Source organism: Canis aureus, chromosome 14 (assembly GCF_053574225.1).
Source record: "Canis aureus isolate CA01 chromosome 14, VMU_Caureus_v.1.0, whole genome shotgun sequence".
Lineage (NCBI taxonomy): Eukaryota > Metazoa > Chordata > Mammalia > Carnivora > Canidae > Canis > Canis aureus.
Genome location: NC_135624.1, coordinates 41,817,120 through 41,836,137, shown reverse-complemented (window position 1 = coordinate 41,836,137; position 19,018 = coordinate 41,817,120). Strand labels below are relative to the sequence as shown.

The following is a 19,018-nucleotide window of genomic DNA, read 5'->3' as shown; positions in this document are numbered from 1 at the left end:
AGGAGACGAGATGTGCAGGTTCAGGAATCATTAACAAACGGGTAGCAATTAACTACCCTTCGGTAAGTCTTTGCAGGGGGACTCAGGATAACTCTATCGTGTGTGTTTTCAACACCACCACGCAATTAACTCAATTCTGACCCCGTATACCTGGAGATAGTGTTGGATCCCGCAGGTTAAGGGCTCAGTCCCATGAGACTTGCTCCCTTCCTGACTTCAGGTCGGAATCCCAAAGCCAGGCTGTCACCTGTGCTTCTGATCAGTGGGCTGGAAATCCGAGGCTCCCATGACCCCCTACTTTGGCTTGATTAATTTGTCAGATTGGCTCACAGAGCTCAGAGAAATGTGGACTTATATTTACCAGTTTACCATAAAGGACACGGGTGAATCGCCACATGAAAAAATACAAGGTATGTGGGAAAGGACAGAGAACCTCCATACGTTAGGTTGGAGGTTCTATATGTCCATATATGTCCTATATGTTCATATATGTCCTATATGTCCCACATAGGACAAGGTATGTGGGAAAGGGCAGAGAACCTCCATACGTTCTGGGACTGCCACTCTCCACAGATCTCTGTGGGTTCACCACCCTGGAAGCCCTCCAGAACCCCCTTTTTTTGGGTTTTTATGGAGGCTTCATTGGCCACTGGTGACTGAACTCCATTTCCAGCCCTCTCCCTTCCCTGAAGTTTGGGGGTGGAGCTGGAAGTTACAACCCTCTGATCACCTGGTTGGTTCCCCTGACAACCAACACCCCCAACCCTGGGGCTTCCCAAGCCCCAATAATGAGGTGGTTACCTCATTAACATAAAGCCAGGTGTAGTTGAAAGGGGCTTGTAATGAATAACAAGACACCCCTTCAAACTTCCCTGAACCCGAGCTATTTCAGGAACCAGTGATAAAAGACCAAGTATTATTACAAAGATGTTCCTGTGGCTCCTAATGCTTAGGAAATTCCAAGGGCTTTAGGAGCTCTGTGCTAGAAAGGGACAAGGCCAAATATACTTTTCTTATTAGAAATGACAGTACCACAATAACAAACTGGTAAAGAAGACATAAGTGATAAGGAACGAAGGTAAGCAAGGATGTGTCACTTGGAAAAAGGCAAGAAAGAGGAAAAATCATGGAAAGGACAAAGTGGAAAGGAAATTCAAATGAAAAGGGCGAGAGGAAAAATAAAAGTCAAGGATATAAATAGGAGGAAAGCAACCAGGGCCCCTTGTTTTCTTGAATCAAATTTCTGCGCTACGTAAAGAATAACACTTTGATCATGATAAGAAATACTGTAAAGATCAATGCCCATGTCTTAAACCTGTAATTTTACTAAAATCATTTATAATTCACATTTGAATCAAAGTCGCAAAACCCTTTTCTCCTTAACTTTCTGGACTCCGGGCTACTTGCTTCTGTTACACGGATGAAATCCCACAGTTCCAAGGTCAGGAGATGCCACAGACTCGAGGCCAAACAGATATGTGTAACATCATTAAGACTATGATTCTAACATTTGGAAGAAACAAGCTTAATAAAAAATGTAAATAATATACATATCCATTACTATACATAATATATAATACAGATACAGAGATTATTTGTTTTATAAAATCATTCAAATCTATTCCTTCCAAACCCAACTATCTATCCACCTGTTATCTTACCTGGCTCACAAAATTAGAAGGATTTTTACTAAGTAATTACCAGCTCACTACTAAGTAGTATGGGAAATAAAATGGCTCCACAGAAATGTCAGTTCGTACGATTAAAAACAAACCTACTTTGTTCAACTTGCTGAAACCATGTACCTTATTCCCATGACCCTCACAGTTCTCAAACACGATTTTTTTCGAGGGGGGAGGGTACCTCTAATTTCAATTAGTCATCCTGACAGGGCTAAGAACCTTTTTGACAACACTCAGTAAGGTCTATGCAGGAGCCTGTCTAAATTCTTGACATTTTTCTAATTGTTTTCTGCAAAACCACACACAGAGAAGGAGGCCACGATGGAAACAGTCTTTAGGCCACAGCCATTCTCAGCTTTTTGTGCACGTGTGTATGTATGCACGTTCCTTCCAGAACTAAGGTATGTTTGTCTCGTTGATCTTCCAACTCCCCCAGCCTTTTTACATAAAAGGCAACATCAACTAAAATAATCATTGGTTGCCAAGAATTATGAAACACAGCAATGCATTAAAAGATCCTGCTTCTGACCACACGGGAACACGTGAGTTTTGTCTGTTTCAATGGTTGGGTCCAGAAAGGTCAAGGGCTCTCCTCCAACAATTCTCCAGAGGATCACCTGAGTGTCCATCGGGTCTTTAGAAAAGTTGGTCTACAAATGTGGTATTTAAACACAAGTAGATTTTAAGGTTCAAAACAGCAATTTATGATGGAAACGCTGCTTGTAAATCATGACATATGCTCTTCCTCCGCCTCCCTTCCCCTCCCCTTCCTCCCAGGGGAGTACAGTGGAAAAACTGAAATGAGGAAACCATAATTACAATCACATTCCTCCCCTGGGGTCAACCTAATTATCAGCCTCTCACCCCAAAACAAATTCACCTCTTTTAAGGATGAAGGTCCTTATCACTCCTGGGAAGGATACAAACAAAGATTAAGATGCCATTTAGGCATAACTGCGATCTTTCATTTTTAAGTGACCTCTCAGTCTAATGCATTCAATACCTCCTCATTCAAGTGGAATATATATTGCAGGGGAGAGCCGTAATAAATGGCACTGTCATGACCCTTAGGTTAGAGCAAAGGAATATTGGAAAATAAATCTCAATTCTGGATACTCACCAATCCCGCAATGGGGGTAGGCAATCTATTGATCTTTTTAACAAGTCCTGGCTTTATAGCATTCAGCAACCTGTCATGAAAAAGGCAGAAAGAATGTCAAGTGAGACATAAAGCAAGATGGATCACACAAATCACCTTTATCCGGGGCTACGGCTAAACTGCTGAATAGGAAAAGCAGTGAATTTAAAGCACGTAGTAAATCTCAATAACCTATGAGCCTTCACGCATCCAAGTGGAGGGCAGTGCCAGCGTCAGGTCTGCCCGTAGCAGGTGAAGTTTGAGAACTTCGAAGTGTCAGGAGAGGAGAGATGGAGACGGGGAGGTACGTCAAGGGACAGGACACGGCTGCGAACCGGGTCGCGGTTGGGAGGGAACTGTCTAGGACCGGAGCCAGCTATTACCACAGGCGAGGCCTGTTCCCAATTCTCGCGGCCAAGACAGGGGTCTCTCCAGGAATGCAGTCAGTTCAGAGACCAACATCTGCCTTTGCAAATAATTTGCCAAGACTAATTCTACCTCCAGACCCTTTTGCTCGTTGAGAGTGGCTTATTAAATGTGGGTGATCTTCACTTAAGAGAGGGAAGACTGCGGTTAGCGAGAGGTTAACCAATCATGTCTTCGGGATCCTAAATAAGGCTCCCCACAACTCCCTAGGTAGAGAACATTTTGGGGGTGGAGGTTGAAATCACGTAAAAATGGCAATATAAGCAAAGGAATGCAAAAGAAACAACACTAGCTACTTGTCTTCAGGAAATGGTTCAGAGTGAAGAGAAACAAGGAAGGCAATTGGTAAAACGAAAATAGGTTTGGCGTCGGGACCATGTGGTGGAATGTTCCACTTGCAAACAAGGTTATTCAGAAAGGGACGATCAAAGGTCGAGGGGCTGCAGCCTGGAAGCATGTGCTCCCACATTCAGGAGTTAGAGAGGAGAGGATGCAGGGCAGGGACAAACCTAGGGCAGGAGTTTATTAGAACTTGGAGTTCAGCGAACTACGACCCCTGGGCCAAATATGGCCCAGGGCCTGCTTTCGTAAATAAAACTCTACTGGAGCCCAGCCACACACACTCATTTCCGTACTATCTACTGCTGGTTTGGGGACAGCGGACTTGAGTTACTGTGACAGAGAACATATGGCCCGCAAAGCATATGGTTTTCACTATTTGGCTCTTTACAAGAGTAAGTTTGCCAACTTACGTTATCATCCATGGAGTCCAAGATCATAGAAAATTCTGAAGAACCTATGCCTGATAGATCTCCACGAATCAGTAACAAAAGATCCTCTGACATAGTCTAGTGATTAGTCTTGGATTCGGCTTGCATTTGACTCTGACACATCCTGTTTCCCTGAATGGAGAACCGTCGCTCCAGGGCTGTGACGGCCAGGACACTGGTTCCGCACCAGGCAACGACCGAGCGCCTGTTCTGCGTGACTTCCGCTGCGAGTCCAACCCACTGCCCCCAGCAGGTGCCCCTGAGAGGACACACATGCGTCTTGCCCGCAGAGATCCAGGACGGCAGTCTTTTCATGAACTCGCTTATTAGTTTTGTTTTGTTTTGTTTTTTTTTAGAATCACAAAATAATTTTATTAAAACATAAGAATTTTTTGGTATATCTTTTATGGAGTTCAATTTCCCAACATATAGCATAAAAATCAGTGCTTATTCCATCAAGTGCCCCCCTCAGTGCCTGTCACCCAGTCACCCCAAACCCCCAGCCCCCCTCCCTTTCTACTGCCCCTTGTTCATTTCCCAGAGTTAGGAGTCTCTCATGTTCTGTCTCCCTCACTGATATTTTACTCCTTTCCCCTTTATTCCCTTTCACTATTTGTTATATTCCCCAAATAAATGAGACCATATAATGTTTGTCCTTCTCCGATTATTTCACTCAGCATAATACCCTCCAGTTCCATCCACGTCGAAGCAAATGGGGGGTATTTGTCATTTCTTTTTTTTTTTTTACATCTTTTTAATCGCTTATTAGTTTTAACCATGGACTTAGTATTTTTCTATTTTATTTTTATTTATTATTTATTTTTCTTCCTTTTTAAAATTTTTAAGTTTATTTTTTTTTAAATGTAACATGTAAATGTTTTTAGTGCAGTCAGATTTACCAACATACAGGCAACACTCTTTTTTGAACTTGGCCACAGCGGCTTCTTGCAAGATCCATCTATGAAGGCGAGGGGAACAAAAGCAAAAATGAACTCTTGGGACTTCATCAAGATAAAAAGCTCCTGCACAGCCAAAGGAACAGTCAACAGAACTAGAAGACAACCTACAGATGGGAGAAGATATTTGCAAATGACACATCAGATAAAGGGCTAGTATTTTTTTTTAAGTGCTTCTTTATGACTTATTTCGGAATCACTAGTTTTTCAAGTCGGAAGACAACTTGTCCTCTCCTCATTCTATAGCTTAGAAGGTTGGGCCTGCTGATGACGCGTGAGGAAGCTGCCCAGGCCCGATCGGTGGTGTAACCAGGCCCAGCACGAGGTGCCTGGACCAGCTGCTCTCTGGGGCGGTGTTAACGTCCCGTATCTTATGCTTGAAAACAGAGAGATGATGTCTCCAAAGTAAAGGTTTTCAATCTGTGAATGCTTAGGACAGGTTACTTTTCCCCACTAGTTCTTCACCGTTGTTTTTAACCGGATTTTAAAATCATATCTGTGCACAGTATCGATAACTCGAAAGTCTCACTGGTATCCCCGTCCCCCAGAGCCCCGGACTGTCCCCGGAAGGTGACCTTAAAGACCTTGCCCAGAAAACGCATCAAGATACAGAAGATTTTTTCAAAAGGACACATGTGGTGTATGGGAAACGCCGTCCTGCCTGTCGTTTGGCCGCTCAACGCCATCCCACGGAGGCTGAACATGTCCCTGCTCCACACGTGGGGACCGACGTCCTCCCCGACAGCCTGCACTGCCGACTGTATGGAGCTGGCAGGGGCCGGGGGCACTGGCCCCGGAGTCCAAGCTGCTGACTCCCAGGCCAGCCCCGCCGCTCCCGGGGCCTCCTTAGGGCAAGCCCATCAGCTGCAGCCTCAGCGGGGACGCGGCTCCGGCTGTGAGGCTCGGCTGTGACACGGCCAACAGGCCAGCGTGGGGCCTGGAGCTCAACATGCTCTCACCGGGGCTCCTTGGCTTCGGTCGGTCGGCATTTATCCTCCACTATTTCAACGCATAGCATTTTATTTTTTTAAAGATTTTTTATTTATTTATCAATGAGAGACACAGAGAGAGGGAGGCAGAGACCCAGGCTCCCTGCAGGGAGCCCAACGTGGGACTTGATCCCGGGACCCCAGGGTCACGCCCTGGGCTGAAGGCGGCGCTAAACCGCTGAGCCCCCCGGGCTGCCCCACGCATAGCAGTTAGATCAACTGCTCTCTCGAATACTTCTCGTTTTCCCGATGAAATAAAACGCCACGGCTACCAGAGTCTCCTCGAGCTTCGTTGTGAATTAGCCCAGCAGAGAGAACAACAAAGACCCTATTAAAGAATTAATCAACTAAAACTCCTCCTTTACAGGGGCTCCTCGTATGAGTACACTCAGTGGCGATGCACCCCGATTCCTCTCCTATCCACGTTTAGATCTTTAAACGCTCTTAAATACTTCAGCGTATTCACCCCTTGTACAATTGTGTGGCAGAAATATTTTCTGTCGCATGATGTTGTTAAAAAACAACTATGGGGGCCCCTGGGGGGCTCAGGGGTTGAGTGTCTGCCTCTGGCCCAGGCTGTGACACTGGGGTCCTGGGATCGAGTCCCACATTGGGCTCCCTGCACAGACCCTGCTTCTCCCTCTGCCTGTGTCTCTGCCTCTTTCTCTCTCTGTGTCTCTCATGAATTAAATAAATAAAATCTTTAAAAAAATAAAAATAAAAAACAGCCATGATGCTGGACCTCAGTTAAAAGCGCAACAAAACACTTTATCGGTCAAAATGTTTAACCACAAATTATAAAATAAAAAGCCAAAGTGTCCTGAAACAACTGGAATGCTTTCAAGACTAAGGCAGGTGTATTTTTTTTTTTTTTGTATAAACACTGCTTCAGTCCCGAACCCAGTTTATAGTACACAACAACAAAAGATTATACTGAATTGACGTTGCAGGCATGCCCAGCACCTGCTTATCTTGTATTTTGTGTTAAACTGAGGACCTTCCTTATCCATGTGTTAGGAGACAGGTGAGAAGTTTAAAAATACGGCTATGAGTGAGAGCCAAGGATATCCACTTGCAATTTTACTAAAAACCCTATTGAAAAAAAACAAACTATTATTTTCCTATGTAAATTAAAATATAAATTTTTTCCATAAATGCTTATTGATGACATGCTCAAAAGTGATGAACATATTTTATATTCACGAACCTTGTGAGATGCAGCGTCTCCAAGTACCCTGTCCTGTAAAGACGGGTCATGTATTCATTCCACCGTTTTTGCAGGAGAAAAGACAGCCCCGGACAGACGCGAAGAGCTCCCCCAGAGGCACGCACACTGGCCTGCAGGACGCCAGGACAGCCTTGGCGTCGTAGGCCCATCATTTTATACAGAAACTTAGAGCTTTGGAAAGTCCAGCTAGAGCCTGTGCTGTCAAAGCACAACTCAAAACCCACGCACCCAGAAAACAGACCTTTAACACTTAATGAAAAGGAAGGTGTAGTGGATTAGGAATAAGTGATCTAGGTTTTAAGAGCTAAACTCGGGGCACCCGGGGGGCTCGGTGGTTGAATGTCTGCCCTCGGCCCAGGGCGTGACCCCGGGGTCCCAGGATCGAGTCCCGCATCGGGCTCCCTGCATGGAGCCTGCTTCTCCTGTGTCTCTGCCTCTCTCTCTGGGTCTCTCATGGATAAATAAATAAAATCTTGAAAAAAAAAAAAAAAAGAGCTGAACTCAACACTCATTAGCTGTGGGCCACCGGGGAGTCACTTGAGTAACCTCAGTTTCCCCTTAATGGGGATTCCCAAAATGGAGATTTTAAAAACCTCACCTTCCACCAACCAGAACTGTGGTGAGGAGCCAATGGGACAACGTGTGGTGCTCACTTGGTAAGTGGAAATCCGTGCGTGGAGACCCACATGGTATATACCAAGCACACCCCTTTTTTGTTAAATAAACTCAGGTCATTTTAGTTTCAATCTTTCTATTGGCAGCTGCCAAAGATGATAAGTTTTCTTTATTATTATTGTTTTTGGGGGGCCACCTTTGGACCAACATTTCATATTAATGAATCAAGTCAATACATACGTACAGTCTGCCTAATGTATGTGTACTGAGAGATGACTAGACACAGGAAGGCAAGTCACGGTCCGGGATAAGCCTCAATTATGAAAGAGCTAATGACATTAAAGGTAAGCGAAGATACATGTGTTTTATGGGATAGAAATTAAATGGTCTCTATTAAACTCATATTCTCAATGCGAAACACACTGCGACCTATTTCAAGGAAGGCTCATCCGTATGTTCCTTCACATACACGACAAATGCCCACGGAGCACACATGCTGTTCTGGCCTGAAGCTGGTGCGGGGGAACAAGGGGAGATGACACGGGCCCCAGGCTGCTCCCTCACGGGTGCGCTCACTGAAGACTTAAAACCCACAGGAAGACCAGAGCCGTGCATATATGTGGTTCATCGTCAAACCGCCTGATGCGGGGACCATCTTGAGTCTCCGAGAAGACGAATTAAAGACACGCTCCGCACAGTTTCAATGGAACAGAGTTCTTAGAAGATTAGGATGATTCTTAGAAGATTAAAAATGAGATTCCTTAAAGAACCCATTGCTGGGACGCCAAGGAAGGATGTGCAGGCTGCCGCTCTTCGTGACATCCGATATCCGGCCTGTGGTGACCTCTCACCCACGTGCAAAGGTCACAACATATGCACTGAAGAAATCTGTGTCTACCTGTGATTAAAAAGAAAAATCTCAAATCTCGAGGCTGGGATGGGGAGTTTCCGGTTCGTTCTGATTCTTCCAGAAGCCAATCTAATAGCCCTGCAAGGGGCAGGACACGGAGAACATGGTCACCAAGGATACGTCCCGAGACCATCCAGACGTTAGGAATCAAACCAGTGAGAAGTCTGTTATTGGACGGCAGCGTGAATGTCAAAGGCAAAATTTTACAAGGATCGCAAAATTCAGCTCGCTCTACGAGTCACTCAGTTCATCAATTCGAGTCTAACAATGATCCGAGAGAGTGTTTGGGGGACAGCGGAGGAGATAGCTAGACCTTGAGCACGGGGTTGGGAAGGTCATGCTGAATCTCACGGGAAATCCCTCGATTCTGGGCAACAAGAGGTCACATCACCGTCTCGTCGGCTGGGCTTGTACTGCTGCAACAGGCGGCGAAGACCACAAAATTACCTACGTTGCGTCCCTTCTAATTCGGTTCCACATGGTTTCCTTGATCACTTTCTGGGTTTGACCCCGTACCCTGAACGAAGGCACGTGCACTTTCCTTTAACGTGGCAACTCTCTCCGAACCCAAGCCCGCGATCCATCTAACCGGGACCGTAAGCCTGTTACAGATGTCATCTTTAAAGACGTCTTTCTAGACTTGCCTCTCAGCAAAGGGACTAATGTTAATCCGCCTCCCGAGGTCAAGAAAAATTCACCAGAATGTAGGGAAAGGTGAAACCCGAGCCAAACAAGAATTTCGTACGAACAAAAAGCTAGCGATGGAATGTAAATCGCCATCACGGATGCCTTCCAAACGTTTGAGGGGTGCTACGCATCCTCCAGGGCGTTGGAGCATCGGGCTGGTTGAGCCCCTGCCTGGAACGGGCACAAAGAAGAGACTGTAAGAGCCTTAGAAGGTCTTGCCTCGAGATTCCATGCGTTGGGGCCAACTCTGTGGGCAGTATTTAAGCAACAAACTTTCCTCATTTCCACGGCCTTTCTGTGTCTAAGATCATGATGCCTGATTTTTTTTAATAATAAATTTATTATTATTGGTGTTCAATTTGCCAACATACAGAATAACACCCAGTGCTCATGTTAGTATGCATGATTAATCAATGAGTTTTAGTTTTTGTTTTGAAATTTTCTTTGTATCTTTTTGGAAGTAGAATATTAATATGACCTGTCTACAGGGCCTTCTCTTCAAGGAAGTTCTGGAATAGCAGCACGTTACGCCACGATGTTATACATCTACAAAGGCACTAAATGAATCCGATTTTTCTGGTACATTCGCAGGATCATGCAACCATCTCCGTGAACTAATTCTGACTTTGCTTCCCTCTGAGAGAAGCCGCAGACATGGTACCTTGACTCCCATCCACCCACACGTGACTCCCGAGCCCAAGCAACCAGCATGGTACTTTCTGTCTACAGATTTGCTTATTCTGGGTAATTGCAACAGGACTGCGTCAAATGTGGTCTTCTGTGACTGGCTTCGTTCACTTGGCATAACGGCTTGGGTGCATCCACGCTGTCCTACGCATCGGTAGTTGATTCCTTCTTATGGCCGAATCATTTCACATTACGTGAACATGCTGTGTTTACCTCGCCGCTGGTCGGGTGATGGACGCTGGGTTGTTCCCAACATTTGCCCATTGTGAATCATGTTGTCACAGACATTTGTGAACAAGTTTTTGTTAGGATACACACTTCCATTTCTCCTGGATGTGTAAGTGCTGGGTTATGATAACCCAACGTGTAGCCCTTTGAGGAACTACCAGGTTGTTTACCAAAGTGGCCATCCCGTCTCGCATTCCTCCAGGAGAACGTGAAGGTTCCAGATCGCCCACACCCCCACACACACCTATTACCTTCCTCTTTTATTTGACCATCTCAGTGGGTGTGCGGTGGTTTTTTTTTTTTTTTTGGTATAGTTTTATTTATGATAGACATAGAGAGAGAGAGAGAAGCAGAGACACAGGAGGAGGGAGAAGCAGGCTCCATGCCGGGAGCCCAACTGTATTTCCCAAAAGATTAGTGATGCTCACTCAACATCTGTCCCTGTGCCTACTGGCCATTTTTATATCTCCTTTTGAGAAATATCTATTCAGATACCTTTGCCTATTTTTTAATAGATCGTTTATTCTTTTGTTGTTGAGTTACAAGAGTTCTTTATATATTCTAGACACAAGTTCCTTCTCACACATAGGATTTACAAATTTCATCATATTTTCTCCCATTCTGTGGGTTGGTGATGGTATCATTTGCAGGACACAAGCTCTTAACTTTGAATGTAGTCCAATTTATCTACTTTTTCTTTCTTTTTTCTTAATTTTATTTTTTTTATTATTACAAATTTATTTTTTTATCTTTTCTCTTGCCCCTTGTACTTTTGATATTGCACGCAAGAAACGGCTGCCTAATCCAAGGTCACAAAGATATACTCTCGTGTTTTATTCTAAAAATTTTATAGATTCAGTTCTTACATTTAGGCCCATGGTTCATTTTCAGCTGATACAGCATGGTTGGGTTGTTTGTTTTTTTTTAAATTTATTTATTTTTAGAGAGGAAGAAAAAGAGAAAGCACACAGGCGCATGGGGAAGGATGGGGCAGAGGGAGAGGTAGAGAGAGAATCTCAAGCAGATGCCACGCTGAGCATGGAGCCCTGTACGGGGCTCAATCTCACGACGCTGATCATGACCTGAGCCGAAATTACGAGTTGGAGACTTTACCAGCTGAGCCACACAGATGTCCCAAGCATGGTTTTAATATACATTTATTCATTAGTTCTACACACATCAACCATTTGAAAAATGTGAATTTTGGACTAATCTTCCCCCTTCCCATTCTTCCTCCAAAATGCTATATTACACCCCTGCCATATGTAGGCATCATTAGGCCCAGAAAGATGGTGAGTCGCAGTCACTACACCAAGAACTCATAAACAGAAAGTCAAAACGTACAATCTCGTGAGTAGTGCCCTATGGAAGACGAATTACTTGCCCTGGGCACCGTCAAAATACTTTTCAAACAAGAAACGAGAAAGAGAGCACTTGAAATCCCGGTTGCCGTCTCCGACCCAGGATGCATGGTTGTCACCACCGTGGGCGCAGAGAGGAGTAGGGAAGCACTGAACTCAGGCTGTCGTGAGGAGGATATTTTAGTGAAGGAAAAGGTACCCGACGGATGGGTTTAGGATTTAGGGGGATGGAAACGGACAGGGAGTGAGCGCCTAGGACAAAGGAAGTCGGAGATAAGAGGATCACTCTCCGTGGCCAAAGGGACAGTAGAGATAAGCCAAAGGGAAACGCTGCACCTACGCAGTGAGGGACACCAGGTTCTGGGCTCAGGAACTTGAATCATGTCCTGTTTTGTGTGAAGGGCATCAGGGGTGATGCAGCCCAGTTGGGAAATGTTAGCCCCATGGCAAAGTCCACAGTGGTGGAAGGAAGGGCAGGCCCTGGAGCAAAATCACTCAGCCGTTCTCCTTGTCTTGTCATTCAGTCTTTCTTCTCCTTAATATAAAGGGGGACGTCTACGTCTGCATAGATGACTTTAAAAATAAACTATTTCTAACCCGGGTCCTTGGTGAGCTTTTTAAAAGGTCCTCTTCTGTGGGTTACCAAAGGAAACGTTTAGAATGGCAGGCTCAAGGCAGGAATTTTGCACAGTTCATTGTGGGAAGTCAGCCCACCCAGCCTGACAGCCCGGTAGAGACAATCCAAAAAAATGGATTATTAAGGAAATGCAATTAGGGAGCTACTAAATCCTCTCAAATGCAAGCAAAGCCTAATCCAGCATGGAACCCCACAGGCAGGCAATGACCTAGACCAGTGTTTCCTCTACCACACAAGCAGGCCATATTTAAACCCCTTATTTATGTATTTTTTTAATCAATTGATCATTCCAGTAAATGCATAATAAATTTAATCAGGGGTAAAGAGATGAAGCCTGTGATTTAAGTGTGGGAATCTTAATTTTTTTTTTTTTAAGGCACAGATTGATAGGGTGAAAGAAGTCACTGCATCTTGAAGGGAGCAGTTCCCTGAAGATAATTATGCTAAATTAAGTTTCAAACACATTTTTTAGAAGCATCAATACAAGCTCTATAATTGCCCTACTGAGTCTCAGTCATGCAAATCTGCGTATTAGGAAAAAAGAAGCTGGGGCACCTGGGTGGCTCAGATGGTTAAACGTCTGCCTTCAGTTCAAGTCATGATCCCAGAGTCCTGGGATCAAGCCCCGAATGGGGCGCTCCCTGTTCAGCAGGGAGTCTTGCTTCTCCCCTCTGCCCCTCCCCGTGCTCATGCTCTTGCTCTCTCTCAAATAAATAAATAAAATCTTCCAAAAAAAAAAAAAAAAAGAAAGGAAAGGAGAAAGAAGTTGTGACCAGGATTATATAATTTTTCATGGACAAACAGTTGCAAAGATGGATAAGCTTGAGAACGTTTCAACGCACACAAGTCCCCATCACTCCCCCAGGAGACGCCTGTAATTGATGCTAAGACTCAGTTTGAATGGGGATAGTAGCACCCCGCACACACTGTGCTGAGTCCCCCTTTTGAGTAGAAATCATGCTTATTTGATGAGATTCAAGAAGGAAAAAAAAGGCAACACTGAGAGTCCGTTCTGCTCATCACAAGTCCTACAAGGTCTCCTATGTTCTTCATCTGTTTCCATCCCTCCTGACAGAAGGCTGTTGGGATACTCAGTTCTCGCCTAAGCCCCCACCTAAGCCAGGCCAATCATCAAAGAGAAAAAAGCAGCTTTTCAGTGGAGAACTTTAAAAAAAAAAAAAAAAAAAAAAGAGTGGGTTGAAATGTCCTTACTTGAACTTGAAAGCTTAATGAGCCTTGGTGCCAAAGAGCGGGAGCCTGGCCAAGTCCGTGAAGCCAACTGCGATATGGCCGAGGGACAAAGGAGAAGCCTACACAGAAGGCCTATCAAATTCTTACCGGCCCGCTAAGCCCCAAATCAGCGAGGGCCAAAGGGCCCAAGTTTGCTGAGATTCGAGTGAGCATCTGGGTTAGAGAAAGAGCTCCAGACAAAGAGCTGGAAGACACGCTGTGCTCTAACCACCCTGGGTCTCCGCCTCATCACGACAAAGGGAGGCGAGAAGGGCTGACCCGGGTCGTTCACCTACCGGGGCCGCCCTGAGGATCAGGAAGGAGATGGGTTATGCCGACGATGAACAAAGCAGCGGGGACTAGAAGGCATCGGTCTGGGGTTGCCCACAACCGGGGCGACCACATACCCCCATTTCTCAGGGATGGTCTCCGGTTTCATTGGTTGTTCCAGCGTCTCGGCTGGTTAACGCCCCCAATTTCACCCTCAAAACCGTCTCGCCTGAATGTCAGTTCAGCGATACGGTCAGTGGGGCCAGACCCCTCTTCTTTTCCTTTTTTTTTTTTTTTTTTTGAATAGTTGAGGAAAATACCGCAGGTGTCGTTGATACTAGATGGAGTCTCTACCAAGAGCCTGTTGGAATGAGGCAACGGAATGAGCCAGACTCGGAGCAATCTGGCAAAATCATGATCCGCGGGTCCGGCAGTTGCCAGAGATGGCCACTGGCTCAGAGTCTGCAGGGCCCGCCTCTACCCGGGAGGCAGGCCTGTTCCGAGGCCTCGGGCAAGCTGACATCCGCTGGGACCGTGGACTACGGGTGACCGCCACTTCTTACGTCTTCTTAGCTCCCTTGGCGTCCAGGGCACCATGTTTCCCGGGGGCCCCTCTCACCTCTCTGATGCCCCTTGGCGAGCTTCTCCATCTCTCACCCCTGACCCGGGGGCAGGCCTCCTCAAACTGCTGCTGCTCTTTCTTAACGTGATCTTTGGTGTCAGACTCAGACTTTGGTGTCATTACCGTTGGGCCTTGATGTCTAACAAATCATACTTGAAAAAGCGAAATCCATGGCCTCACCCCTAAGCTCCAGGCCCTTGTCCCCAGTGGTCTACGAAGCCACACCCTGGACGGGCTATTTCCCAAACTCACCTGAAATTACGACGTCTTCCAACAAACAGGGTCGTCTTCAGTGAGTGCCAGCGGCCCTAGTCTGCTGGCCCATTAACTGAAACACCGCGGTTATTTTTGAGCCTTTTCTTTCACTTATCTGACTCCTCTACCCTACCAAGTCCTACTGATTTCTTCAGGACTCTTCTTATTTCTATTGCTCTGGTGGAGGTCGAACTCAAAAATTTTCCCATGGCTTCAAGGCCCTCAATTTTGCCCCTGCCTCATCCTCCTCTCCACCTACCCTCATCTCACACCATCATCCCCGGCCGCCCGCCCTGCCCTGTGTCCTACATTTTGGTCAAATGAGTCTCCTTGCGATTCCTCCAATGCACGAGCTTCTATCTTCGGGAATTCAGATGCGTTATGCTGCCGCTCTAGGCTCCTCCCTACTTCCCTTTCTCCTGGCTAATCTCTACTCTTCATTTAGGTCTCTACCTTCATGTCTCTTCCGCAAGAGAATCTGAGGTATACATCCCGTAGGGAGTCAGGATCTAAAGTCCAGATCTGAGCGGGGTGGCCCTACTATGTGGTTTTATTGCATCGTGTCCTAGGCCTTCCAGTAACTTGCTGGTAAGTGGGTTCCTACAAAGGTTGGTTGAATGAAGGAAGGGATGCCCCCCCCCCGCCCCACTGTCAGGCACGTCCCTCCCGGGGAAGCCACACACGGCACACTGCTCCCTGACTTCAGACCTCGCCTTCTGCTCCTGCCTCCATCCAGGATGCCCCTCTCTCCCCTCAGCCTATTCTCGTCTTTGGTAAAATTCTGTTGATGTAGCATCTCCCCAGTAACGGTCTCCCAAGCTGTAACAATCTCCCTTTGTTTGGCTTCTTATTAAATCCTGGCAATTAAAACTTGGTCAGTCTCATTTACTCACATGCTGGCCTCCGCGGCTACTTAACTGTTTCCATGCATGTGTTCGGGGCCCCAAACGCATCATAAAACTCTCGAAGATCCGGATCGGGCCTCCCGTTCCCTTTTTTATGACCCCTCCGTTCCTAGTCTGAGACCACGCAGAACACAGTCACTATCTAACAAATCCTCCATATGGCAAAATGTCTCCATGCAAAGCCACCCCCTCCGAGAAGGGCCAGGACATGTCTGCGGCACGCCACATCTCACGCTGGAACGGGGACAGCAATCCAAGGCAAGCCTTTCTTCTCAGAAGAAGCAGCTCATTCATCAGTAACGATATAAACAACTGTTTGCTGACAGATTTCTTATCTTCAGAAAATTATTTCGCCGACTTAAGAACTGAGACAAAAATCCACGGAGACGTGGTCGAGGGGTTCCCCATTTGCAGACGGACACCCTCAGGCTTTGCGTTCCACGAAAACGCATCTGCAGAATGAAACCCGTTAAGTGCAACCTCTATTAACCCCGAGGCGGATGGAGCTGTAACGGAGAATCTTAAAGAAAATAGATGTTTCAAAAAAAAATAAAAAAGAAAAAATTTAAAAGAAAAAAAAAAGAAACTAGATGTTTCTATGCTGTGGGCTTTAGCCTTCAAGGATGGGGCTGTTCCTCATGTGAGAGCGTACGGGTGTGTGTGTGTGAAGGGACAGGAGTGGAGTGGAGGGAAGGGGGAGAAGGAGAGGAAGAGGAGAGCAGCGGAGGGGAGGGGAAGAGATGGGACAACCCTGACAGCGCCGCAAGGACGGGGAGAAAGTAAAGGTCGCTGATGATCGGTACCCGGGGGCAACAGGTGCAACAGGTGTGACACAGGCGTCGGGTGGGACAAGGGTCCAGTGGAGCAGACCCGACGACAAACAGAAGAGCTCTTCCCTCCGGGCCAGGCCGGCTGTGACACAGGCTACGGCCGCTTGGAAGCCAGACGGGAACCTGCTAACGCCGCCTGGACGGTTCCGGAACAGCTTCCCAGAGCACGAGACTGCAGGAGGCTGGACGGGGTAGGAGGAAATGACATCGCCGCGAGGGCAAGGTCGCGGTGGCCCACACAGTCGGTCTAGGCCCCCGGCTCCGGCAGCCGAGGCTCGTTATTCACAGATGATCGGGTCTGTAAAGGGCCTGGACCTCCCTGCCCAGCGTTTGATCACAGGCGACGCAGAACAAGCTGCGGAGCAGGGCCCAGCTCGTCACCCCTCGGCTGGCGGCCGCCCTGGAGAAAGAGCTGCTGGGCGCCCGGTGACACAGAACGGCACTGACTGTGCTGTATCCGTGATGACCTCGGGCCTGTTTCCAGTGGTGACAACGGCTGGTGGTCTGGAGCGCCAACCCCGGGCCCTGCCAAGCGCCGCAGCCCTCCCACTCTCGCTCAGGGTCTGGGGCCTCATGAGCGAGCGAGCCCCCCATTTCGCAGATGAAGGGACACAAGCGAACAGTTCAGCGCTCGCAATGCTCCAAGCGCTCAACAGAGACGTTTATTTATCCGTATTATCAGCTCACCCGGGCCTCCCATCAGCCCTGTTAATTGCTCCAGTCATGCCGCTTGTTCGGCTACGGGAACCGGGGCTCCGGAGGCCGCAGGAACAGCACGGGGACGACGTGAGCTGTTGGCCCGGCTGCACCGTGTGACACGGTGTTTTCTGACCCGTTTCAGTCTATTTCGCACAGTTCGATAGGATTCGAACTCAGGCCTCTGCAGTGCACTGTGCTTGCTCATGAAAGCACGGGGACTGGCTTCGGTTGAGTGGATGTCGCGGGACAGAGGCGGAACGGAGAGTAAAGAGGGCGACGGAGGGAGGGTGGGAAGTCGCGGCCGAGCAGCAGAGCCCGCGCCCTGTGACAGGTGCCCCTGCGGCCACGGACGCCCCCGTGACCCCGCCTCTTGCCTATTCCTGCCACCCCGAGGCCTTGCCAGTAGCCGGCGGCCCATTCGCGTGCATGTGGTGTGCGACATGCGTTCAGTGCGGCATTCCCACGGCGAAGGAAGGGGAAGAGCATCCTAGGAGAGTCATAAGGAAGAGGCGCCCCGAGCTCAGCGGTGAGCGTCTGCCCTCACCCAGGCCGTGACCCCGGGGTCCCGGGTTCGAGTCCCGCACCAGGCTCCCTGCAGGGAGCCTGCTTCTCCCTCTGCCTGTGTCTCTACCTCTCTCTCTCTCTGTGTGTGTGTCTCAGGAATAAATAAAATCTTTAAAAAGAAAGGAACATCATAAGGAAGAGAAAACACGCGTGCCGTCCTGGCCTGTGTTGATCCAAAAGGCCCACAGGGAAGTGGAGGCGCGCGTCCAATCTCGCTGTTGGAGGGTCAGCCGGCCTCCCCTTTTGCCTCCTTACTTCATATCTCTCCACACACGACTCTCTTTTCCTGAATCATCTGCTTCTAGACGCGGGTGCGTGCATCATCCCTACGGGATTCCTGTCACTTTCCTTTAAGTCTGAAATTTTTTAAAATAGTTGGATGGGCGGCGCGGGGGGAGATTTATAAAAAAGTCCTGGGAAAACCTTTCCTGAAAAGCTGTCTTAGTCTCCTAAGTAGCATTCTGGCGCTGCCCGAGCCCAAGGACCTGAGTCTAGGAGGGGGATGGTCCCACTTGAAACGCGGCACGGCGCCCACAGCCAGCGCTCCCCGTGAGCAGCCTGCGCCCGTGGGCCATGTACGCCCGGCCTCACGACCCGCAGCCCCCCGGAAATGGGAGGACCCTCACCATGGCCCCCGAGCCGGGACACACGGGCCACCGCTGCGCCCTGAGCTGCACGGCAGGTCCTCAAGCTCCCGCTATTTGGTACAGTCCGCGTCACAGAAACCACTCGGAAGCCTCCTTTCTGGAATTCTCTCCGAGCGGGGCGAGCCGGGTGCTGGGAAGCGGGGCCCGGGGGCACCCCCCTAGGGGCTGCTGCTCGTCACCTTCCTCTGAGGCCCTCCAGTGCTCGGGGCCACCTGCAGCAGCTGGTCCCCGCCTCTACGGCGTGACCCTGTCGCCGCTGCAGCCCGGCCCCGCTTGGACCACACGTGTTTCACGGGCCATCCCATCACGTGAGCATCTAACCCCCACACGTCCAGGGTACGCTTGGGGCGACGAACGGTCACAGTGAAAGCGCGCCGGCTGTCCCCGGCCTGGGCACACGCGGCCTGCCGTCCGCTGCTGGTGTCGCAGCCAGAGGCCGGGTCCCAGGGCTCCCTGGTGCTGTTCCCTCCCCGCTGGAGCCCCCTCCTGCCCCGGAGCCCCAGGTGCCCCTGGGCACCCCTGTCCCCAGGCTCCACCTGAGAAGGCCCAAGCCGCACCACCGACCGCTCCCCTGCACCCGCTCCCCCTCTTCGGGAGGCCCCCGGGCACCCAGGGCTCGTTTCGGGTCCTAATCTCAGGTCCTGGGATCAAACCTGCACTGGGCTCCACGCTCGGCGGGAGT

At 48.5% G+C, this 19,018-nt stretch overlaps 1 protein-coding gene across 13 annotated transcripts in view; it reads right to left on the bottom strand.

The window, feature by feature from the left end:
- Positions 1-19,018, bottom strand: part of LIMCH1 (LIM and calponin homology domains 1) — a 299,956-nt gene that overhangs the window by 154,746 nt on the left and 126,192 nt on the right. For all 13 annotated transcript variants that reach the window (XM_077847841.1, XM_077847842.1, XM_077847858.1 and 10 more), the window contains one exon: positions 2,803-2,872. In XM_077847841.1, the coding sequence (XP_077703967.1) occupies positions 2,803-2,872 (70 nt within the window). The remainder of the gene's footprint in view (positions 1-2,802; positions 2,873-19,018) is intronic.